The following is a 25,996-nucleotide window of genomic DNA, read 5'->3' as shown; positions in this document are numbered from 1 at the left end:
TTTTTCTTTTTTCAAATAAATAAATCAATAAAAAAAATCCTGTTTTTTTCTTCTCCAATTACAGCACCGACACTTTCATGGAAAATGACGGCTTGCCTAAATCTACTTTTACGTTTTTTTTTCCTAATGTATTATTTCTGATCTAAAACAAAAAAAATATGGGATTTGAATGTAAAAATCAGAACTTTATTTTGTTTAGCTGAATAAAAATAAGAACTTTATTAATGGAGATAAGTAACTATCCAGAAAAAGAAAAGAAAAAAACAAACTTAGAAAATATAGAAAGATAATTTTCTATTTTCTTATATTAGATATGTTATTATTTTTTAAAGGTCAATTTGTGAATTTTTTTTTATATTTTAATTTTTATATATTTTATTTTTTAATTTTTTAGTAGCAAAACTGTTTTAAGTTTATTTTTTTTTATAAATTTAAGGCATTAGTTAATTATTACTATTAAATACTAATCGGATTATTATTGTATATACCTGTGTATATGTGACAATAAAACTTCAAAGTTAATACAGTGAATTATTTAGTTGGTATTTATTGTTAATATTTAAAAAAAAAAAAAAAACTTAAAAAAAGTTTTGTTGCCAAAAATAAAAAATTAAGTGGGTAAAATCAAAATGTTAAAGGAAATTTCGCGGCTAATAATCATTTTTTAAAATAAAATGAAATTTATTATATTTACTATTGGGGATTTTTTTTTAACTGTGTGTGTCACATGCTTTTGCTGTAAATTAAATTGGTCATATTAGTTGTAGGCTAGGATAACAAGAAATTAATAAATGAATCTGACAAAAATGAATAAATAAATCTACACATTTACACATGGTGTATATAAAAAAAAAAGGCCCACTAAGCACTAACATTAAGCATTAAAGGTTGTAATAATTTAATTGGAAATGACAAAGATTAATGCCAAATAAAACTAGTGCTTATTTATCAGGTATAAATTATTTAAGTATGGCCCACAAACAAGAGTAAATGAAATGAAAATACAAGATTAGTTAATTAATTAACTGATATTATTTTTATTTATTTATTTGGTAAAAAAAAGTACAAAAAGTTATATTCTATTTCAATTTAATTATTTAAAATTTTTTAAAAAAATCTTTGATAATTTGGGCCCATGTAGCTTTATTCGTTCTAAGCTTGTGAGAAAAACAATACATTTATGTTTCTTAATTATTATACATGATAATAATTTATTTCTCTTTTTTTGATAAAATAAATGTTAATAATTTTAATGTTAATGTGATTCGTCACTTTGTTTCTTTTTTGTTGTTGTTTTATGTAAGATTGTTTTGAGTGAGTGAGCCACTTAAAAAAGGAAATTAAGGATTGTACATGTTTAAATATTTTTTCATTAATTATTAGGGTAAAAAAGTAAAAAAGAAAAATAAATAAATAAATAAATAGAATTCAGTTCAATTTCCACATATACCTACCAATAAGAATATGTTCTTCAAATTATTCTTTTATTCTGTTGGTCCACATTTGAACATTTCTTTTATCCTAAGCTTTTTAATACATTTACCTCAAAAGAAAATGAATAAGAAGAAATAATCATATATCTTTCTGCACAAGCAAAAATATGAATTTTCAGAAAAAAGAAACAAAAAATATGAAATTAATAATGATATATGAGTAATGCTAGATATATATTTAAATTGTATACAATGATATAATACATATTAACCATTTATATTTTTAAGTAAGATCATATCACTTTTAATTATATGATTAAGATCAATTACACATTATTGCCTTAAATTTATCCAAACAAAATTTCTCCATAAAAATTGAGAAAATACTAGCTTTTAAGTGCTTTGAACTAAGGGAATTTGATTACATTTGGGAATTGATTTTGTTATCTTGTTCTCTTAATTATATGTATTTATATATAATTAATTAGGAAATTAATGTAATAAAAATTAAACTAATTAAAGTAAAGACTTTTTATTATGTACTTAAAATAAGAAGAAGAACAAGAACAAGTGTCAATATCTTAAGTGGACCTATAAATCTGCCTCATACTATGGGTTTTAATTTAAGTCAAACATTAACATTTCCCTATTAATATATAGACCTTGGTTTTAACTTTTTTTTATAATTAAATTAAATACATTGGGATATGATGACTTAACTTTAAAGCAAAAACATTTTGAAAAATATATAATTATAATTAATAATCTCTTTTATTTTATTATATTACAATACAAGTTGTTGTTTTAATTGTTTGCATAATATAATTAATTTAAGTAATATGATCACTTTTTAGATTATTTTATTATAATATTATTGCTTTATTATATTAATTTTTTAAAAAGAAAATGTTAACACAGCCACCCTTTTTGGGATTTCATCAATTAAAGAAAATATATTAATGGATTCGGTAGCCATTATATATTGACCATAAATAGTAGAATAATCAAGGTTGATTATGACATCCTAATGGAAGAACAAACACAACAATTTTTATTTATTTATTTAATATTTGTATATAAATAAATAAGAAAATAATATAATAGCATAATGCAAAAGAAAATAATAAGACACAAATCAATTATTCAATAAATAAATAAGACACAAATCAAAACTGTGAAAATGGATTTGTTTTGTGCTATTTTTATAGTTAGATGGTTTAAGTATACACTTTGACAAATTAAATTATGATCTTTCTCACTATTTTGAGGCTTTTAATTAGGTTCTATTTTAAGAAATTTATACAAAATATTATTTTTGATAAAAAAAATAATTTAAATTTTTATGTTCAAATATATATATATTTTTTTTAATCTTTTTACGTTATTTAAAAGCAACACAAAATTATTAAGAAAACCACATAAAATTAATAGAGAAATAATATCCAAAATGCATAAAAATAATATACAAATAATAAAAAAGCAACAACAAAATAATAAGATTACAACATAAAAATAATATGAAAACATCAAAAGACTATATTTTTCTATAAATAAAATCTTAAAAATTATAAAAGTGTTTAAAATTTTATACAACTGTATTTTTATAATTTTTTATTATTTTCGTATATTTTTTAAATAATCCCGTTATTTCAACCTTATAATAAAAGTATCAATATTTTTGGTTTTTGAATTTTGAAGCTTTTAAAGACTATTTATTGAATAATTATGATTATGTTTATCTTTTGAAGGGAGTTTAGCTTTGAATTGCCTTAAGAGAGTTTAAATTGAATTTTTTGAACCACAATTTGTAATAAAATTTTATTGATACAGTATATTGAAGTTATTACTTTTTTTTGATAACCAAAGAAAAATAGTGACTTAAAATATAGTCATAGTTATAATATTATCTTGTAAATTTTTAAATTATTTTGAATAATTTATGGTGTCAAAAATAGATTTGAAGTTTTTTTGAACACGAATAATAAAGTAGAATATCAAGAATTTTATTTTCGGTACCGTTAATTATTCAAAATTATTTAAAATTTATATGGATAATATTATAATTATAACGAATATCACTATAAAAAATATTACGACACGTGATTTCATACGTAAAAATTAACTAAAAAGTTATAATAAGTAGTTGTAATTAACACTACTTTTATTTTTTTTAACTTAGTACTGTGCTACTAATAAGTATTAAAGTATGTGATATAACTAACCTAGGGGCGGACCCACATAAAAGTGAGATGGGGCAGTCGCTCCCTTTAAAAAATGTATATGTAATTTAGTTAGTTAACATATATTTGTAATAAAAAATAATATTTATAGACATAATATTAATTTTGGTATAATAATTAAGTTAGATTACATATAAGATAGAAGTTAAGAGTTTAAATCCCACCAAATTCATTTACTTCATTTAACTTTACTTCTGCTCATGCTTTATAAAGAAAAATTACACTCCCCTTACTTTAAATTCTAGATCTTCCATATCAAAACTCACTTTGACTTCTATTTTATGTCTTCACTTCAAATTTAAACCTTAAAAAAAAGTCACATGTGAGCCAAAGGAATGTTGTATTCTTTTTTTTTTTCACTAATAGTCTCCTCCATATATCTTTTCAAAAATAAATTATTTATATATATATAAATAATAAAAAAAAAAAAACTATGTATATAGATTGATATGAATTAGGAATTAACAAGTATTACTAATTAATTAAGCTTATAGCTCGTCCGGAGATTGAGGAGGTAGACAAAATTGTGGAAAACAAATTCCCTAAATTCATATATTTCTTTTCTCTCTTTTTTTTTTTTTCATTTTTACACAAAATAATAACATATAATTAATTCCAACCATATTGTAAAAAAAATACAATTCTTACTTAAAATTATTTGAGTAATATTACATACACATTTAAATTATACGCATTTTTTTTTTTGAAACAGAATTATACGCATTTATTACACAAACTAATATGTATATGTGTGGATTTATAATGACATTTTGCATGGTTAATAAATAAATTAATTAAATTAAGAAAATATATTAACTTGTCCCGTAATTGATGCTAATTAAGCTAAAGCCATATTAATATAATATATATAATATATAATATAGTGGTGAAGCGGGTAAGAAGGGTGGTGGTATCTATCTTCTTGTGTTGACTATTGAAATGGTGATGTGAGTATGAGAATTTAATAATTAATTAGTAAAAATTACAATTAAGGGTATATAGCATTTTGAAAGTTATTGATTTCTGTTTTATTAAATAATATTTCAACAATACACATTAGTTTGATGAACCAGCATCTTAGCTCCCTTTTTTATGTGCATAGTCGCTTTTAGAACAATGACCTTGTACGAGATATGTTCAATAATCGAGATGCTGATTTTATTTTGAGCATCCCACTAAGCTCAAATGTCTCCATTGATACATGGTCTTGGGTAGGGAAAAAAACAGGTGAGTTCTCGGTCAAAAGTGCTCATAACATGCTCCAACAACAAAAGCGCACCAAAGAGATGGTTGCAAACTCAGACTTCTGGCGGCAACTATGGCAATTGGAGGTTCCCCCAAAAGTCAAAAACTTTTTTGTGGAGAGTCGTTACAGGTACATTACCAACTTGTGTCCAACTAGTGATCAAGCATGTCGATATTTCAGTCACTTGCCCTGTTTGTAATCTACAACCTAAAACCATCAGCCATGCCCTCATCTCTTGTCCGTTTGCATTTGATTGCTGGAGCCAATGTGCAACTCCAGTAGTTTTTGATCCTGGCGGTTCTTTCGGCAATTGGTTGGAGACCATCTTTAAGCAAGCTGAAGCTGATATGATTTGTCTTATTGCCATGTATAGCTGCGCGATCTGGAAGGCTAGGAACAAGGTTGTTTGGAAAAAGAAACACTCCTCTGTTAATGACGTGCTTACAATTCTGCACAAGTAGCTCTTGATCACTGGAATAAAGCTCATGATAAAATTTCGTTGTCATCAATCTGTCTGGAAAGCATCGGTGATGGCACTGAGTCATGGACTAGACCCGCAGAAAACACAATCAAGATTAATGTAGATGCAACACTCTTTGATAGCGACAACAAGTATGGTTTCGAAATTGTTGTCCGAAACCATCTTGGTCACCTTGTTGTAGCACAGGCTGGTTGCCATGGCGGAAGATATGCAGCTAAAGTTGTTGAAGCCATGAGGATTAAAGAAGCTCTCAGTTGGGTAAAGACCAATAATTGACAACATGTTCAAATTGAGACGGACAGTCTTGTTTTAGTACAAGCTATGCGAATCAACCAAGCAATGAGGTCCACTTTCGACTTTTTAATCAAAGACTGCCAACTTTTGTTATCTACCCTCCCAAATGTTAATTTATTTTTCATTAGACGATCAGCAAACCGAGTAGCACATTATGTTACTAGACATTCTCGGTATCAATCTGATCGTAGCATTTCTGATATTTCTATTTCTGGTGAACTCTTACATCTTTTGTATTCAGAATGCTAAATTATTTAATGAAGTTGATATTTCATCTAAAAAAAAAATAATAAATTTGAGTTTTTATTTTTTAAAATTGTACAAAATAGTATTTTAAACTGATTCTTTTGTCAAAATAAAAATTAATAATAATTCGATCTAAGTTTGTTATGAGAAAATTGAGTAATTTTTTTGTATATTCATGTTAAAAACTTTTCGAGTTGGTTATATTAAAAAAATATTGAAAATTAAATTTAGGGTAACAATTTTTTTTTAAAAAAAAATAGGATATAAATTTATCATTTTATAAAAAAAAAAAGTCTAATCGATAATTTTTACAAAATATAAAATTTAAAATTGTATTAACCCTAGAATTAATATATACTTATTGAAAATGATATTGATATTTAGATTAGGTCTAGGTGACTAGCTTCTTCTTCTTAACATTATTAATTTGAATCAACAAATTATTAAAGGCATATTTGTTTCAAGGATTCTCACTTCTATATCTACAATTTCCCAAATAATTAATCTTTTTTAATTGTATAAAAAATTAGAAATAATTAAAAATATTAACTATACATTATTTTTTCAATAGCAATTTAAATGATTATAAGTATATTTAAAGAAGTAACTCATAGAATTGTAAGAAAATTTATACTTTTTTTTTTGTATTAATTAATGTGTTTTCTCTCACAACATTTTTTCTTGGTAAAATGTAATATTAATTTGAACAAATTATTTTGTTCATACAATATATGCAGAACAATAATAAACAATATTGTGTGGAAGAAGAAGAAGAAAATGATTAATTAAGACATATAATCAATTTAGGTCATAACCAATCAACACCACATGAGTAATTATAATCATAATCATAATAGTAAGAAGAAGAAGAATATTAATTAAGATAAGAAGATGAATGGTCATTATTGTAAATGCCTAATCAATCATATATATATATGGTAAGAAAGACTTGTCATGAAATGATTAATTGTTGGTAGGATAAATATCAAAACAATTTAATAGTTATATTAGACTAATTAGAGAATAATTGCAAAATTAATTAACTATAGAATATTATAGGTTAAATTGTGGATGGAGCATTTTTCCTTTTTTATTTTTTTCTGAAAGGGGTCATTATTTTTCTTTTGAATGAAATACTTTATTATGTTTTCATGCATGTGAGATCATTAAATTTTATTAATAATATTGGTAAAACTATATATATAAATTTATATAATATAATATATATGTATATAGTAGATCACCATCACATGCAAACTAATCCAAGACAAAACCAACCTGGCAGATCAAATTTACAAATTACCTCTCTCTCTCTCTCTCATCTATATACATATTAATAAATTAAAAGTTATAAATAAATTATTATTAACTCAACCCTTTCTATACATATCATATATATTTTTATTAAATTATTGGTAAACTATCATTTTAATAATGTGTTTTGTCAAGATTTGTTAAGAGAAGAAAAACTAAATAAATTATTGGAGTGTTGAGAATTAAAAATATATATATTTTGTTTTGTTGGTGGTGAAAAGATAATAACATATATATAAGATTTATGAGTTATTTGGGCGAGGAATGAGATTTAGTGGTTGCGTTGCGGATATACGTCAGATTATAGAATTTAGTATTGTCAGTGTGTCATTTCAGTCACGTTCTGCGAATAAAATAGTATATTTTATAGCTAAGAATATTTTAAGTTGTAAAACTTCTACTTCTTGAGATGGAGGTCGTTGGCCTCTATGGTAGAATCAGTCCGGGGCCTGAGAGGCAGTGGTTTACCCTGTGGCGGATGTCAGCGGTTCGAGTCCGCTTATCTCCAACTCACAAAGCTATATGATAGCACCCTATTTTTCCGATTCGGCGTCCCTCCAATGGTTGCCTCTTGTCTATAGATTTTGAAATGTATTAGCTAGTTTTGTTCAAAAAAAGATAGTCATATACTTTTCTCATAGTCAATTAATTTTGAGATAAGCCAGACTATCTTATAAATTATTAGAGTTTAATTCCACATAATTAATGGGTAGAAATAAAATATCATATATAAGATAAATAAACTACTCATTTCATTACTAAATAATGACACGCACACACCCAAGTTTTAGCTTATTTATTCATGCTTCTTAATTTTGTTTGCTAATTCTATTAATTTCAGTTTCAGCCATTATATTTTATTGTAAAAATTATATAAATTGTTATATTTGGTAAATATTTTACATTTTTATGTTCAAAGTTTTTTATTTATATTTTTGCATTATTCTATAAAAACACATAAAATAATAAGAAAATAACATAAAAAATAATATATAAATAATAAAAAATCAACAACAAAAATACAACATAAAAATAAATTAAAAGACCGTATTTTTTGTAAATTAAATTTTAAAATTCTGTACAACCATATTTTTATAATTTTTTCAAAAGTAATTTGTGGCATAAATACCTAAGTATAACTCCCGATTGTAAATAAATACTTAAGTTTAATTTTACCGGTAATAATACTTTAGTTATATTTGTAGAACTTTATAGGTACTTGGCCGTTAAATGTCAAGTCATTATTCACGTGTCATTCTCTTATTGATATATTTAAACAAATTTTTTTAAAACAAAAAATTAATGACCTTGACTGATTAAGGATTGACACATGACAATTTACTGAACACTTAACTGTTAAATACCTACAAAAATTTTAGAATTATAAATTAAGTATTATTAGCAGAACCCAAATTACTAATTTTTTAATGATGAATATTTTATTTTTGAATATGTATAATTTGGGCCAGGCTGATTATTTGGGCTTAGATTTGGAATTGGGCTTTCTCATCATTCATTCATTCATTCATTCATTCTCTGTCTGTCTGTTTGATGAATTTCATGGTTTCTGAATTTGCAATGGACAAAGGCAACATAATTGAGGAAGAAGATGGAGATGGAGAAATCCAATCATTTTTCAATTCAGCTCCTCCTTTAAGGAACAATGGTAATGATATCAATGCAAAGCTAGAGTGTTTCAATGAGATGAACATAAATGGAGGAAGAAGAAGAAGAAGAAGAAGGATTGTGTGTGTTACATCAGGTGGAACCACTGTTCCCTTGGAACAACGTTGTGTTCGCTACATTGATAATTTCAGCTCAGGCCACAGAGGAGCAACATCCACTGAGTAATTCTATTCAACTCTATTCTCTTATATTTTCATTATTATTATTCATTATTATTCATTTCAGGTACTTTATTAAGGCTGGATATTCGGTTATCTTTCTCTATAGAAGGTACTGAATACTAATAAATACCCATCTCATTCTCAAATTCATTCTCTTCTCTTCAATTGCTTCAATTGAATTTGGTTTGGTTTGTTCATTTCAGGGGAACCTTCCAACCCTTTTGTTGTTCTCTTCCAGATGATCCTTTGTTACAGTGTTTTCAGTTAACTGATGATGAATCACACATCAAAGGTACTCTTTTTTTTTTGTATATAAAGATTTGGAAATATCTATAGTACACAGCCATGAACATGATCATAACTAGCTTGTATAACGTTATTATATTTTTCAATGATTTTATTCATTGCTTTCAATAAAAAAAAAGTGGTGGTTTTGTTTCGGTATTCAAGAAAGTTTTTTAATCTAAAATCTATCTGGAATGCTGCAACAGATAGAAAATACACCGAAACAATTATTTAGGGAGGTGTAGTATCTTTTGGCAGACACCTAATTTGTAGCTATTTATGTATACTATTCGAAAGGTAATCTTAAACGGCTATAACATACGCGATCATAAAAAAAAAAAAAGAAAACTCTACTAAATGTCAAAAAAGGTTACCGAAACAACTCTTTAATTTTAGTTTTAGGAGAGTCTTCTCTTCTGTTCTGACACTGAGAATGAGTTGGTTTCATGTTTCTTCAGTACAGGACTCATATTCTGAAGCAGTAAAAAGGGCCATTGCTGACCATCATTCTGTATTTATCTCTACTTCATTCATTCATTCATTTTCTTACTTTCTTGGCTGTTACATTTCAGTTCTGCAAAAGAGAAGAGTGAATATTACTCAATGTTATGAATGATTACATATATATATAATAATTGCAGGCTGTGAAAAATGGCTTCTTGTTGAAGCTTCCTTTCACAACCATATTTGAGTATCTTCAGGTTAGATTCGTTCATGATGGCTTCTTTCTTTGTTTTTAGTCTGTTCTGAAGAAGAAGAAGAACTTATAAGTCTACTTTACTTTGTGATTAATTAATTGGTCAGATGTTGAGGATGATTGCAATATCTTTCAACAAACATGGACCAAATGCAATGTTTTATCTAGCTGCTGCTGTTTCTGACTTCTATGTTCCTTGGCAAACCATGGTTAGCAACAATCTCTTAAAACCATATCCATATGGTGATGGTGGTGTCCACTTCATATGATATTTTGTTTTTGTGAACAACAATTTCTGATGAAATCCGAGTACTCCAAACTTAAACAAAACCAGTAAATAAATAGTATGAGAAAACCCAATTACAAACTGATGGGAGTCCTTAGGCCCCTTTGATGCAAATAGAGATTTCACTCAATACATCGCATATCTCTTTTCTAACTTTGCTCTCCTATATATTATAGTAATTTCTCACTTAAAACTACCCTCCCAAATAAAGACTCATAGACCCTTTTTATTTATTATTATATGCTAGCACACCATACTAAATCCTAGTGCCTAACAATTGTATTTGGTCACCATCATCATCACCAGGGATTTATTCTTTTACTCTTGAAGATTTTCCTTGTTATAAATAGAGAGAATTAGTTGAGTTGAGTGTTGAATTTCTTAGGCAGAACATAAGATTGAATCAGCATCTGGGCCATTGAACATGCAACTTGCTCAAGTGCCAAAGATGTTACCTGTGTTAAGACAACACTGGGCTCCAAAGGCTTTTCTCATTTCATTCAAGGTAACACTAACATTAACATCCTCTCTCTGTTGTTGAATAAAAACAAAAGATTCTGTCTGTGATTGTGTTTTGTTGAAACAGTTGGAGACAGATTCAAAGATTCTGTTGAAGAAGGCAGCTGCAGCTCTTGAAAAGTACAAGATGGATATGGTGGTAGCGAATGAGCTGTCAACTCGGAAAGAAGAGGTTGTTGTTGTGACAAGGACTGAAAATATTAGAGTTAGGAGAGACATGAATTTGGATGTTGATGATGATGTTGAACATCCTCTAATTCAACTTCTTGTTCAAAGGCATTCAACCCATATTAACACCAATTCTGATCTATGTTGATGATGATATCTTCTAATTCTAAGCCTCAAAACTTACTATTTTGAATTTGTTGAAGAAATAATCAAGCAATAATATACTGTCACATTGTCATGTGACTGACTTTGTATGAACTCACCTCTTGTATGAGATAATTTAATCTTAATGACAGACTAAATTAACAGTTGTACGTCCATCTTATTTATTTATTTTCATAAATTATTTGTTAGCAAATAATGATATGTAATTGTAGGGACATTCTATAGTGTGCAAGGGGTAGTTATTTTGTGTACAATATAGTTATTTTAGATATTCTGTAAATTTTTGAGAAATTTATAAAATTTTAACGTTCTAAAAACATAATTCAAACAGTTTATTGTATGTGTATTTTTATTGTTTTTATTTTATACGTGTGAAAAATAAACTTTTTAAATTCTTTTTTTTTATTATAAATTATTTTAAGCAAATTAGGGTTTTTGTTTCTTGACATGTTTTAAACTATGCTTTTTGAACTTTTAAAATCGTTAAAAATCTCTCGAACTATTGATATTGTTGAATTTGAGTATTCTCGTCTAATTTAAGAAAGTCTAATATGGATGAAAGTTCAGAGAACATAATTTGATACATGTTAAAGTTCGAGAGGTATGATTTGATAAATATGAGACATGTCAAAGTTCGAGGGGTATGATTTAATAAATATGGGAGCATAATTTAATACATAAACAATTACTAAATTAGTAAAGTTAAATGAATTGACCAAAAAAATTTAAATTTAACAATCTTAATAATTTAAAGAGAATATTTCACCAGTTTTTTTTTTTGATTCAAGCGTTTATATATTACATCATGTTTTACCTGGGACTCGAACCCAGGACCTCCAACACTCACACACCCACCTATGGCCACTTGAGCTAGCCCCAAGTGGTATAAAGAAAATAAGATTTGGTATATACCAAAATTTACAAAATAAACAATGACACTAAAGAGATAATGTGAGATAAGAATGATGTCGTTTTGGAGAAAGATGTTGTTATGTTTGACAAGATTATTGTCGTTTCTTCAGTAACATTGTCGTTTCTCTCTCCTTCTACAATGGCCACATTGATTCTTTCTGGTAAAAGCTAAACCCTAGAACTCAATTCAAAGCTCAAACCTTTACCCAACCATGGAACCACCATCACCACCGTCCTCCTTCTTGCCGGAGCCACTCATTCACAAAATCCTAGCTCATCTCCCACCAAAGGACGCCATTAGAGCTTCAGCTTCCTCCAAAACATGGCGTTCAGCCTGGCTTTCCTCTCCCATTCTCTCCATCGACGAAACTAAACTACCTTTCAAAGCCACACATTTCTTCGATTACGCCCACCGAAGCTTAGCCCTCTGGCTCGAACGCTGCAACCACAGGGGTTTCAACGTCCACAAATTCTCTCTCTGCGCCAACATCACCGACGACCAATCCTTCTCTCGCTTCGTTCAGCTCGTATCCATGGCTATTAAGCGTGATTTTAAGGTAATTGAACTTCAAAGCTGTTCTGATGAATTCTGGGTTCTCTTTAATTCAACTCCTTTGTGGTTACTTCTTTTTGAACCCAAACTGCTCGACGTTTTGTCTCTGAAAAGCTTTGGTATTTTAATTGCTGGTTCTTTAGTGGGAGTCTCTTCTTTGAAGAAGCTTATACTCAGTTGTTCATGTATAGATGATAATAGTTTGAAGAATTTGTTGTCATGTTTTCCTTTGTTGGAGAATTTAGTATTGGATTATTGCTTTGGTTTCTCTGAGCTTCATATTTCTTGCCCTAAACTTAGAACATTAGAGGTCAAATACTATGGCATTTCGGCCCCGAATGTTGTGATCAAAGCCGAAAAGCTTGAGTCTTTTGTGTACATTAGGGCTTTGAATTCTCCTGGTGTTGTTAGGTTTTTGAATTGTAGATTACTAACGAGTTTACAAATTGAGCGAGCGGATTTCGGTCAGCCTGATGCCATTGATGATTACATCAAGCAAATTCCTTTGCTTGAGAATTTGGCATTGCTTGATTGTGGATTGACTGGGACTGGGAGTTTTGTGATCTCTCATTCGAATCTCAAGAGTTTGAGGATTCAAAGTTGTTGGGGGTTGTTGAAAGCTGAGATCAACACTCCTAATCTTTGTTGTTTTAGATATTGTGGGATTATTTTTCAGTTGTCAACATTTAGATACTCTTCTTCTGGATTGGTTAAGGCTGAAATTGAATTGGCAACGGGCTCTATTGAGCGAACCGAATGGTTTTGGTTCGTTGAGCTGAGAAACTTCCTTGAAATCTTTAGCAAATGCAATGCATTGAAGCTGCATTGTTACATACATGTAGGTAACAACATTGATTTTTGATTTCTAAGCTTTTGTTACTATTTTGTTTCGTTCAAATGAATTCAGACAAGCTTGCTTTTTGCTTTTGTGATGGTTTAGGGATTTACTGAAGAACTTAGGGATTATAATTTGCTTCCTGATCCTTTTTACGAGGCGAAACACTTAACTATTACAAACCGAAAACTCCCAATAGCAGATTATGCTCGTCTTGTCGGTGCAATGATGAAGCTTTTTCCTTGTGTAGAAACACTAGTTCTTAAGACAGAGTGTGCTAAAATCTTCATCGAGGTACTACTACTCCTATTGCCTTTAGAATTTGTATTGTGATGACATTTTTATATGTTTTTGCTATTAACCAACAACAACAATGGCGAATAACAATGTTTTCTTAAAACTTATTTTATGTTTGAAATGCAGTTTAATGAAGATGGATCTTTGTCTTTGAAATATGAAGAAATAAGCAACATGTGTGATAGTGATGAATATGACAGAATATTTGAGTCTATCATTGTGGTCATAAATGATATAGAGAAGGTTAGCCAAGTTTAAGAATACACAAACTTAATTAAGTTATTAACAAACGAACCAACTAAAGGGTTGTTTTTATCAATCATGTTAAATGTATTTGTATATTTATTATGAGTAAGGCAAAATTCTTTATATTTATTATTGTTTAAATTATTATCAATAATAATAATTAAGTTAAACTCAGTCCTTTTAAACTCTTGGAGGCTTCCTTACAATGTGGTACCTACATTATTATAGCAATAATATCTACATTATTATATCTTTATTTGTTTTAATCTACATTATTATAAGATTTAGTACAAGTTTGATAAAACAATATTAGTAATTTCAATATTTCAAGTCTCCTACCCTAATTCTTATTATTGCTACTCTTATTAATGTGCCCATGTGATAGGATCCAAAACTTACATGCATTTAAAAGTATTTTTTTGGCATAATTAAATTAAGAAAGTCAAATAAGAATTAAGAAGAATTTTGAGGTTAATGAAAGAGAAAGAGATAGTGTATAACATAACATATACATTAATTAAATTAAGTACAACATAATAGCAACAAAAGATAAGAAAATAACTCAGCTTAATGGACAAACATGTCAACCATCAAAATAAATACTCAAATTGAATCTAAAGATTAGAATTTTGGAACCCAATGAAAAGAGGCAAAACTAGCAAAGCATATTGGAAAATAATAATAAAAATAAATAAAAAAACTCTCTTAACTATCATTTCATTTGTATTTAATCTTGTAAGCTTAAATTTTGGTGTAAAAATTTTGAAACTAGTGAATTGTTACCAAATTTAAGGTGTCTTCTATTTTTCACAGTTAATTGCTAATATATACTACTTATGTATACACTTTTATACATGTGACATGTTTATATTGGTACACCTAATATTATTATTTTAAAATTTATGATATATTTTTTTTAATTATTTGATTTTTTACTTTTATAATTTTATTTAATTTTAAAATAAATTTTGAAAAATAATATTAGGTGCACTAATATAAACGTGACGCACATAAGTAGTCCATGGTGACAATTAACCGAATGATATTTTAAATTTGTTAACAGTTCAGTAGTTTAATTTGGAAGATTAAGTGAAAGTGAAATAAGAACTAAGAGAATTTAGGAGGCGTTTGGTTGAGAGGAATGAAAATATAGGAATAGGAATGACAATGGGAATAAGAATAGGAATGGAATGGAATAAAATTTAAAATGCATAAAAAAAATTGATAAAAAAATAATTAAATTTTTTTTCTTGTTACATTGGAATGGTCATTCCTTCCTTTTTAAAATGGAATAGCCATTCCACCAAAATGGTGGAAAGAGCATTCCATTGGAATGCCATTCCAATACTTTAAAATGCAACCAAACAAAGGAATGGAATGAAAATTATTTCCTTTCCATTCCATTCCATTTCATTACCTCCAACCAAACGCTAGTGCAAAGAAGTTGAAATTAGAATATACCTTTGAGATGGGAAATCGGATCGTATCCTTTTCAAAAATCTTAAGTAGTGTTATTAAATTTGTTTACCTTTCAAATTAAAATGTATTAGTTTATTTATACTATAACTCTTGACTTTAGAGTGTTTTAGAATTAACAAAAGCATATAAACAATGTGAGTTTCTCCCACATAAACTAGAGATCCAAATTATACCCTTTATTTGCTTTATATAAACTCACAAGTGAACTTTGCCAAATATAAATGTATAAATGAAAAAATGATTAATAATAAAAGCTCTATGGTAGGGTGAAAAATGGCAAATTTATAGAAAGTTATAATCTCTACTATATACGTAATAATAAACTTACAAGAATTAGATATTTGTTGATAGAAATTAAGTTAAATAATACTTTTTTTCTACTGTAACATTTTGAGTTGAATAAGAAAAATAAAAGAGAAAAAAGACCAACATGTAAAATATAATGAACAATAATATTATGCTCAGTATGAGGCGGTGATGTTGCGGTTTAAAATCCCAAAACTATTTTTCTCTTAACCTCTTAATTTTTTCTTTTTTTAACATTTTATTAATCTACAAATTAATATTTTACTATTATTTTAAAAAAGTTTCCATAAAAATATCTAACATAAACTAATTATTATTTTTTAGAAAAAAAAACTATATATAATTGATTAATTAATTAGAAAAAAAATTAATGTAATTGTGATTTTTCTTAATCTATATAAAATCTATCATTAATAACGATTTTTATTCACTCTCACATCCTAATTCCTAAAGGTATGCCTATTCTTATTGATCAATATACAACTAATTTAATATTCTTTTAACGACTTCTTAATATATAATTTTTCTTTCTATTTGCTACATCATTCCCAACTACCTTTTATTGATTGTAATTTTTTTGAGAGGTTCATTGCATTGTTATACTTATTTTTCGTAAGCTTTTTTCTTGTATTTGAATTTCTCTTAAAATTTTCATTAATGCTCAATGTTACACTAAGCAATATACTAAGTTAATTTATTTATAATTTTACCATACATTAAAATTATATTTTTAAGTAACCATTTATTATAATACTTAAAAAATTAAATTAGCCGTGCGAAGAGCAGTTATATTGCCTAATTACCAATATACTAATTGTTTTTATTTTTAATATTATAAAAAATGTCAATTAATATTTAAAAACATAATTTTTTTAAAAAATTAATCTTGACATTTTTTTTATTGATTTCTAAATATGTTATTAAATTTTGTAGAGTTTCTAATTATATTAAAGGGGTGTTAATTACAATCTTACTCTTGAAATTATATATCGTAATATTTTTTATCATTTTTTATAAGAGGATTTGTTATAATTATAATATGTAAATTTTAAAAAAAATTTAAATAATTAAACTTATTTTCAACACTTAACATTATAATTATAATTATAATAAATACTACTATAAAAAAATATATCATTTTTGAGTAGGAAAATGAAGCGAAAGATATAATAAAACTTCTTTATGCTATGCTACATTGTACCTACCTACTACTCCCTCCCTCCCCAATCCCATATATAATATTATCATAAAAAAAAAAAAATTGAAAAATAAATAACTAATATATTTGAGATTAAACTAGACAAAGTCCCAAATAGATCACATTATCCATTTATATTTATTTATATATAAATAATTATCATTTCCCCCAAAAAGATAAAACTAAACAAAATAAAAAACCTCTCTTTCTTCTTCTTCTTCTTCAACAAAATCCTTCTGTAAATGGCAAGATCTGTCTCCCAAACCCTAACCCTAACCTTAGCACGTCACTTTACCCCCAAATCCCCACACCCATCGTCCTCCTCCATCCTCCTATCTCACAGAACCCAATCCAGTTTGCCTTCTCAGCCCAACAACGATCTCACCGACATAAACGACGCCTCATCTTCTTCCTCCGATCCCCTTCTCACCAAGCTCGAAGACGCCATCCACCGTATTATCGTGCGCCGATCCGCTCCCGATTGGCTCCCCTTTAGGCCTGGATCATCGTACTGGGTCCCTCCCCCGCGATCCCGTAAGTATGGGCTGACCCAGCTGGTTGAGAAGCTTGCTAATCCTTTGACTGAGGAGGAATCTATGTCCACCACCACTGTTAGGGGTTGGCCTTCTTCCGATTATTTCGTTCAAGGTCTGCACTCTTATCTTAATTATGACGAAAATGATAATCGTAAAAAATGAAAAATTGTTCCTTTATTGGATTTGATCATCAAATTTGGTTTGATTCGTAAATGGTATGTTTTATTTGGTGACAATTTGATAAAAAAGATGGATTTTTTTTTTCATGGATTTGGTTACAATTTCAATATTTTTGTCTTTTTGGATTTGGGATTAGAAGAATTTTATTCATATAAATATTTATATATATATATACATATACATATGGATTTAGGTTGAGAAATTGAAAAATGTTGTCTTGTTAGATGACATAAACTGGTTGCTTCACATTTCAAAATTTTTCTAATTTGGCTTAAATTGAGCTTAAAATACTTGCTAATTTTGATCCATACATTAGATTTTGATGCAATTGAAGGTGAATGAATTAGTATTTGTGTTTTTTGGTTTGTTGCAGGTGCATCCACACATCAGATAGAGTCAGTAGAGGAAAATTCCAATAAACTTTCTAAACCAGAGAATGATTAAGGATTATCAACCTACTTTTGTGGTCTTTCTGAAAATTTGGCATCTGGGGTGAGTTTTCTTAATGTCTTTCTTGTTTATATATATATAATAGAACTTTGTGTTGTGTCAGATTAGAGTCAATAATACTAATAATAATAATCATGCTTCTGCTTGCTTGTGTTTGAAATTGAAAAGGAAAGTTTACATTGTTATAAAGTTTGTGTTTCTTTGTTAGACCCCATGATTAATAGGGTGAGAGAGAGACAATAGCAAATAAAAGGATATATGGGTCTTTGTATTAAGGGTAGAGTTTGAGAGGGAATACAACAGTGTATATATATATTTATATAAAGGATACTAAAGAGAATGGGAAGGTTATGCAATGAATTGAGAGGTTATCTATGTCTATGGATCATTTGTCTGTAATTTCCTTGCTACAATATCAGATTACAATACAAAGCTTTCTCTATTTTTGTGCTACTGCCCTTGTACATTCTCTATTGTTCTTGTTAGTCTCTATCATTCTTAAGGTGGGGTTTGGTTGGTTTTATGTAAAGTATTTAAATGTCATTCTTATTCTAGCTATGTTTTCATTTCTTCCAACCAAACGACACTTAATGTGATGTTTGTTACGCGAGTTTGAGTTAGAGGGGATTAACATTACTACCATTTTGACTTGAAAGTTTGTCATTTCCATTCCCATCAAATCTAAACCTCATATCAAACGTGGAGTATTACCCATCGGGCTATATCATTCTTGTTCTGATATTAGGCTAGTGATGCCATTGATAGCTTAAGATCATATAACTTAACAATAAGTATATATATACACATTATTCTAATTAATGATGATATGTTGAAAATGCAGGCTTATCCAGACACACAGAGAGAGACTTGTAAATTAAATTAATGTAGAAGAACAAGTTTTTTAAAAAGAAAAAAAAAAAACAAAGAGAGAATGAGAATGAGTAGATGCTGTTATTTTCCATGAAAGGGAAGGAAGGTCTGTTGTTGTTGTGTACAGATGGAAACTGGTGGTGGGTTCAGATTAAGAAGCATGAATAATGATATGAAATGTGTATTTTCTTAATTAAAAAAACATAGTAAGATAAGATATAATGTTTGATGCTTTTTGTTATATATTATTATTTTGAACTCTTCCTTCCCTATTTTAAGGTTGCTTCTTTTTATATATATATAATTAATTTTGTAGTTGAATGTATTATTTCATTTATTCAACTTTTTACATTAAAATAAAATAGGTGATGCTCCTTCTATAAGGAGTTATATTATGATTTTTATTTTATTATCATTACTATTATTTATTTATCTAACTGATAACCCATCCTTTTCATTTGGTCACTTTGGTTTACTCGATTACTTAATAAAATTAATGGTTGAAATTGAAACTATAAAAATCAAATTGTAAGAAATGGTTCTTATATTATACTAAAATGAAAATGTATAATCTTAAATAAATTTGACTAATAATGCTATGAGATTTTTTTATTTTTACATTTTAAAATATTTTTTTTTTTTAACATTTTTACAAAATTTTACATAGAAACTCCTACTGCAACTAATGTTGCAACCTAAATTGCAACAAAAAATCCTATAGAAATTTCTATTGCAACTGGTGCTACAACCACTTTAAAATCTCAAACCTTAAATTTGAAAAAAAAATTAAAAAAATGATATATAAGATAATTCTCCTAATGCTATTATCATTATTTATTTATTTTAATGTTAAGAATATTGTAAGCAGTTTTTTTCAAAAAAAAAAAAAAAGACACACACATTGTCTAGCCAAAAAGTATGCTAAGTTTTTATAATACATAACTCGTAACATTAATATTGATAATAATAAAAAAAAAAATTAGGGCCGTAGGGATGTAAATGTAGCGGGACGTGGTTTCAACCCGGCAAAATGAGTTTATTGCCATGCTATTAGGAGAATGTGAATGTGCCAGTTTTCTTGCAAGTAATCATTTTGGAGAGTATGCTAATGCATTTGTTGAATTAACAACTATAAGAAATGGCCACACAAACTTTGCTTTTATAGTTTCAATCTTCCTTTTGGGATACAAACAAACAAACAAACAAACAAATGAGCTGTACAAATGCTGGACTCAAACTCACAAACTAAACAATTTATTTACTCCAAACAACATTTTGGTGATAAATATTTTGACAACTTGGAAATTTAAAAATAAAATAAAAAATTATGGGAGCGAATACTGGAGAGGCAAGCAACCAAAGAAAAATGTGTTCGAAATCGAAACTGCAACTCTGTATCGAACATGTACATGATCCTCGAGAATGTGGTGACGAAGACATGATTAACATTTCTGAATAGATAAGCTAAAAACTTCCTGAAGAAATGGAAACACATGAAGAAGACAGACGAAGAAGCAAGTCAAGCAAGCAAACTAATCCAAGGCATTGGAAGATGAACATCACATTAAATTAAATTAACAAAACCATTGATGGTGAGTTTTACTACAAATAAATGGGATAAGAGTGTATGAGGTTTTCAAAAGAATCATAAAACCATATTCGTCTCGTTTGGGGCAACTTACCAGACAATGGGACTCCCAAACTAAAAGAGGCCCAACATCCTCAGCTCCGTCACATGACTGGGATCAAGTTCGGGAACATTCTTATTACCTTCTCGATCTTCTACCACATATTCCTGACAGAAAATTACCACTACATATTACTAATTGTCCTATACAAGTCAAGTTTCAGCAAGTAGAAGTTATACAAACCTTTGTTAGTTCTTGTTTAGCAAGAACATGGTAATGGCGTTCGCTGATCCTTTGTCCACATATTATGGCTATAAAGAAACCGTAGAGCAAACCCACCAAAACAATTGCTAAAACTGCCATCAATCAAGACATAAGGTAGATTACAGTTACATATACTGCATATGTGTCAAACTAAATCATGAATTAGTTCTACAAATTTCACGGGCGCATCAAATCCATCTCATTGAATTCATAATAATATGTTTTGTGAATAAGCAGGGATATGTTCTCGAAGATCATAAACACCTGAGTTACACATACATATCAATACATGTAAATAAGTAAGTGAAAGAGAGAGACAGACAGAGAGTGAGGAAGAGGGTCAAGGGCGTGCATACCGGCCATTGTATAAAATCCATATGGGTGTTCTTCATAACCAAACATCTCCCTAAGTTCTTCCCCATAAAAGTTATAAACCAGCACTCCTAAGAATGCCACAATCTGTTGAAACACAAGCACAAAAGCAATCTTGAATCAGGCGATGAGCAAAGTTTGAAAGGTCAATTCGCATTATATAGTCTGCGACTGTGATCATACCAGTTGAACAATAATGAAAATGAATGCATGATCTCTAGCAACAAGAAATTGGAATTTTAATCTCAACCACCAGCGATCTGCAGGAACATTTGCACGTAACAAGAACATTGCCCTGCATTCGGTACAATGAGCAAAGGCAAAACCCTCCTGAGGAAAGAAAGAAATAGGTTTCACTGTCAAGCTTCATCAAAAGATATTTCATTTCACTAGAATAGTTTAAACACAATGATTCACTCTACTGCATGTACAATAATAAACTTAGTTGTCACAAGAAAATCATAAAACAACTGCTACTACTCACCTTTGTGGACCTCCAATTGTCAAGACATGATCTATGGACATATTTCTGGGTACCTTTGCAGTGACAAGGAGCAATCAAGTCTTCCCCTGAAAGACATAATGCATATGGCCTTTAAGATTTATTTACAAACATAATATTTTGTTTGTTTTAAGTTTGTTATTATTTCGGTTCAGTGTGGTGTTGGGGGTTGGGAATTGCACAAAAATTCACAACACACAAAATTCTCATTCTAAATGGTGACAATGTCAGTAACTAAAAGAAAAATACAAACAGATACCGAACAAATAGGAACTGAAAGACCTCCGGAATCAAGGCATATACGGCACTGTGGTAGATCAGCATTCACCAGTTGACAGTTCTCTTCAACTCGAACATTTATCCCATCTTCATCGGCGATAGCATGATCCCCTTCAACAGTTATGATTTCACAGGAGGACGAAGAGGATGATCCTACCGATCTGTGCAAGCTCTCAGATTGGCCTAAGATGGGCTCACGTTCTGAAATCTCTTCATTATGACTATCATTTATAGCTAATTGCATTTCGAAGCACTTTGTATCAGAAATATAGTAGGAACCATCTCAAGAAAAACAAAGGAACCTGCTGCAAGTAGAGACAATGTTACTTACACCATTGTGCTCATACTAACCAAGCTGAATTACTCATTCAACATATTAACTTGGCCAATATGCATCATTCAAGAAACAAACATTTTAACCTTCTATATATATGAATTTTGTAGCCATATTTTATATAAGCACACAATTAGCTCAAATATCCAATACTAGGAGTCTGAGGATTAAAGGAAAGATTATTCCAAGTCATAAAAGCAGATTAAGAATCAACTCCAAAAATTGGCCGGCCTAATTTTTTAGGCTATATAGGATTTTTACCCCAGAACTGACATGTACTAAATCATACCTTCTAATTTTTCAGGCTGTTAAAATTCTTCCAAACTACTGAGATTGTTGAATTTAAGGATTTCTGTTAAATTTCGTTCAATTTTACTAATACGACTATTGTCTATGTACTAAATCATGCCCTCCGACCTTTGATATCTACCAAATCGTGCTTCTTAAACTTTCATTTAGGAGAATTTTTTACGCTTTAAAAAGTACAAGAGTTATGATTTGGTACATGTGAAAGTTCGGAGAGTAAAAATCATAAATAGTCAATTTCTTTTTAAAAAAAATTATTACTTAATTATCAGGGCTGCCCCTGTCGGACTCTCATTCCTTAGCCCCGAAACAAGAAGAAACATCATAATTAAAACAAACACAGAAGAAAAGAAATGATCAATTCCATTAAAATTCTAACACTAGTAGTACTATTATTATCTACTGTAAATTCCAACACTGTTGTAAACTAATCAAATTGATTTGAAAGATCTGGACAAAAGTAATTAAAAATAAGATTTTTCTGAACAGCGCTTAGGAAAAATGAAAACTTTCAGATTCAATTCAATACAATATAACGATATCTCAGATACAAGTGAAATAAAATGAAAACGAAAACAAATGAGAGAGAGAGATATAGAAACAAATACAAATATAGGGAATTGAAGAATTTTACCTGAGATTTAACATTGTATGTATGTATGTATGTACGACTACTATGATTGTTGAAGTTTGAGGTGATTTGGGTTTGAATTGGAATTGGAATTGAAATTGAAATTCTAGGGTTTCAATATTGAAATTGAATTGGAGATGAAGGTGACTACTATGGATACTACTGTTCTAATCAAACCGATTAATTTATAAAATTTCACTTTACTCCCTCAATTTTACTACTTATTTGCAATTTGGTCCTTTCATTGTCTTTTTTAAATATTTAACCACGCATAATTATGACCTCTGCATGTATTATTATTTTTTTTTTCAAATTAATTATACATGAAATGTTAGCCAGATATTAACGTGTTAATTATTTAAATACCCATATTATTATTTTATTTGATTGACAGAATAATCAATTTATAATACTGTAAATAATTTAGAACTACACAAACTAAAAAATTCAAAGCATTTATAAATTATAGTAATTTTTTCTTAGTAAAATTGCAATTTATATCTAACCAATCTTTAAATGTGGATATTAAACAATACTCCTACCTTAGCTAGCCAAGTTCATAAAAATTGTATTTGGTTTGGTCATATATATTTCTTCTTTGAATTAGTTAATAGAAGAAGACAATTAATTAATAAATAATTAGATGAAGCAATACAAGAAAGAGTGATTTATTAAATAATAGTGCTTTTTGTTTAGATGGATAGCTTTATAAATATTGGACAAGGCCGACATCTCTTCATATATAATACTAATACTACACACAACACACCACAACTCAAATAATATTACTTTGATTAACAAATATAATAAGACAATAAAATTAATGAAACAACTTAAACAATTTCTTCTAATTAATTAAGACATTTTAAATGATAGGCCAGTACCACATAATTTCTCCTTCATTATGTTATTAACACACTTTACCATAGATGGAGTAAGATGATTCATCCAATCGCCCACTTCATGATCATGATCGTCTTCTTTCAATTTATTCATAAGTAGTACTTGTTCAATAATTCCATTTTTCTCTTCCTCTTTCGAGAAAGGAATTCCAACGAACTCAGCAACCCTTTTGGCTTGACCAATGTTATCTTCTTTCATTTCCTCGTACTTTAAAAACAACACTTTATCACGTTTTTCTAAACTTGCTTTCCAAAACCCTAAAACATGATCCCAAAAAGGACCGAACACACTTTCTCCTTTACAAAACATGTCCACGCACTCTTCCATACTAGAAAAACCCTCCTTATTGTTAGTTACTATTACGTCAAGAGGGTTTCTACTAAGGTAAACAATTCGAGACTTGGAATAATGCTTTATGGAATCAGGAAAAGATGCATAGGGAATGTGTGTCGAGATTAAACGGCAGCTATTATGATCATGTAAATTGTTTCGATTTAAGATGGAGAAGACAAGAGAATTGAGGCATTTAGTTGTGCCTGATTTGGGAATGGAGGCTAAGATTATGTCATCATCTTTTGGTTTGAATTTTTGATGGAAATTCATTTGATGTAACATCATTACACTTACATTACCTAATGATTTTTCTTCTTTTTCTTCTTCTTTGTTGTCTATAGTTGAAATTGAAGTGTTTTCAACATAAATATATTGGGTTTGGATTCCCTTCTTCTCCTCTGATCCCATATTAATGTTTTCACCTGCAAACTAAACTATATAAATATGTATATATAATGCTAAGAAAAAGAAAAAAAAAAGCTTGAAACTTGATGAAATTAAGAGAAGAGCATAACAATATTATATATGATTATTGGGAAGGAAAATAAATAAATAATTTCAAGGGAATGTATATATGTGTATATATAGAGATTGAGATGGATATTAATTCATGATTTGCTATAGCTTTAAATTTAATTAATTAGTTAATTAATTATTGTAGTTGGTGATATAGGCTTGTGGATGTGGTCGACAGTGGTGTAATATATGATTGAGTGTTGGTATTGGTAAGTAAAGAGCACTTCAGAAATAATTATTAATAATCAATTACTAATTCTTTATTATTTTCACTTGATTATCATCAAATTATATATATTATTTAATACACATCCTGCTTTTTCATTTTAGATATCTTATTTTAACTTGTCCCAAATCTCTGTCTTCCATTATATACTAATTAAATTATTATTATATTATAAATATCATAAAGATATTCCTTTCATTTCCTTTCGAGCAAAAAGGAAATGAAAAATATCACAATTATTATAATAAGTATAAAAAAAATAAGAATATAATTAAAAAGTTTTTAGTGTCTCTAATCCATGGCTTCCACATTGTTAATTGTTTTAGTCAACAAAAACAACTTTAGTGATAATTATAATTGCTTATTACAATCTTTTTCTTAATTTTTATTTTTTAGAGTATATATTGTAATATTTTTTTTATGATAGTACATGTTATAGTTATAATATTGTAATTTTTTTTAAAAAAAATTTAATTAATTTACAGTGTCAAAACATATTTGAAGTATTTTAAACACGTGTGATAAATTAGACGTTAGAGATTTTAATTACTTAGTTAGCTAGCTAGTGTGTTAGTTCGGTTTTCTCACTTCTTTAGTGCTAGTGCATGTGTTCTTGGGA

General features: G+C 28.4%; 5 protein-coding genes across 7 annotated transcripts; 3 read left to right on the top strand and 2 right to left on the bottom strand.

The window, feature by feature from the left end:
- Window positions 1-8,734: 8,734 nt before the first annotated feature.
- Window positions 8,735-11,374, top strand: LOC115715254 (phosphopantothenate--cysteine ligase 2). The gene is made up of 8 exons (XM_030644095.2): window positions 8,735-9,101; window positions 9,166-9,210; window positions 9,305-9,393; window positions 9,845-9,897; window positions 10,028-10,087; window positions 10,191-10,292; window positions 10,755-10,874; window positions 10,956-11,374. The coding sequence occupies exons 1-8, from the start codon at window positions 8,806-8,808 to the stop codon at window positions 11,202-11,204; spliced, it is 1,014 nt and encodes a 337-aa protein (XP_030499955.2). The 5' UTR covers window positions 8,735-8,805; the 3' UTR covers window positions 11,205-11,374.
- A 767-nt stretch (window positions 11,375-12,141) lies between these two features.
- On the top strand, window positions 12,142-14,249 carry LOC115711992 (putative FBD-associated F-box protein At5g56690). Its single transcript, XM_030640193.2, has 3 exons — window positions 12,142-13,524; window positions 13,627-13,815; window positions 13,945-14,249. Exons 1-3 carry the CDS (start codon window positions 12,346-12,348, stop codon window positions 14,074-14,076), a joined length of 1,500 nt encoding a protein of 499 aa, XP_030496053.2. The 5' UTR covers window positions 12,142-12,345; the 3' UTR covers window positions 14,077-14,249.
- A 2,854-nt stretch (window positions 14,250-17,103) lies between these two features.
- On the top strand, window positions 17,104-19,398 carry LOC115712736 (uncharacterized). Of its 2 annotated transcripts, XM_030641082.2 has the most exons (3): window positions 17,104-17,695; window positions 18,137-18,255; window positions 19,055-19,398. In XM_030641082.2, exons 1-2 carry the CDS (start codon window positions 17,290-17,292, stop codon window positions 18,205-18,207), a joined length of 477 nt encoding a protein of 158 aa, XP_030496942.2. In that variant the 5' UTR covers window positions 17,104-17,289; the 3' UTR covers window positions 18,208-18,255; window positions 19,055-19,398. The 2 variants fall into 2 exon arrangements, with proteins under 2 accessions (XP_030496942.2, XP_060970755.1); XM_061114772.1 differs by having other exon boundaries at window positions 17,129-17,695; window positions 18,137-19,151.
- Window positions 19,399-20,213: 815 nt separating this feature from the next.
- On the bottom strand, window positions 20,214-23,581 carry LOC115712734 (uncharacterized). 2 transcript variants are annotated; one of them, XM_030641080.2, is made up of 8 exons: window positions 23,403-23,581; window positions 22,132-22,430; window positions 21,832-21,917; window positions 21,531-21,677; window positions 21,332-21,434; window positions 20,955-21,067; window positions 20,766-20,878; window positions 20,214-20,558 (listed from the first exon to the last, which is right to left on the bottom strand). In XM_030641080.2, the coding sequence occupies exons 2-7, from the start codon at window positions 22,370-22,372 to the stop codon at window positions 20,786-20,788; spliced, it is 783 nt and encodes a 260-aa protein (XP_030496940.1). In that variant the 5' UTR covers window positions 22,373-22,430; window positions 23,403-23,581; the 3' UTR covers window positions 20,214-20,558; window positions 20,766-20,785. The 2 variants fall into 2 exon arrangements, with proteins under 2 accessions (XP_030496940.1, XP_030496941.1); XM_030641081.2 differs by having other exon boundaries at window positions 22,132-22,433; window positions 23,403-23,561.
- A 573-nt stretch (window positions 23,582-24,154) lies between these two features.
- On the bottom strand, window positions 24,155-25,487 carry LOC115714618 (cytosolic sulfotransferase 3-like). The gene has a single exon (XM_030643363.2). The coding sequence runs from the start codon at window positions 25,041-25,043 to the stop codon at window positions 24,255-24,257; it is 789 nt and encodes a 262-aa protein (XP_030499223.2). The 5' UTR covers window positions 25,044-25,487; the 3' UTR covers window positions 24,155-24,254.
- Window positions 25,488-25,996: the final 509 nt, after the last annotated feature.

Source organism: Cannabis sativa, chromosome 4 (assembly GCF_029168945.1).
Source record: "Cannabis sativa cultivar Pink pepper isolate KNU-18-1 chromosome 4, ASM2916894v1, whole genome shotgun sequence".
In the NCBI taxonomy this organism is placed as follows: Eukaryota; Viridiplantae; Streptophyta; class Magnoliopsida; order Rosales; family Cannabaceae; genus Cannabis; species Cannabis sativa.
This window is presented reverse-complemented; position numbering and strand designations above follow the sequence as displayed.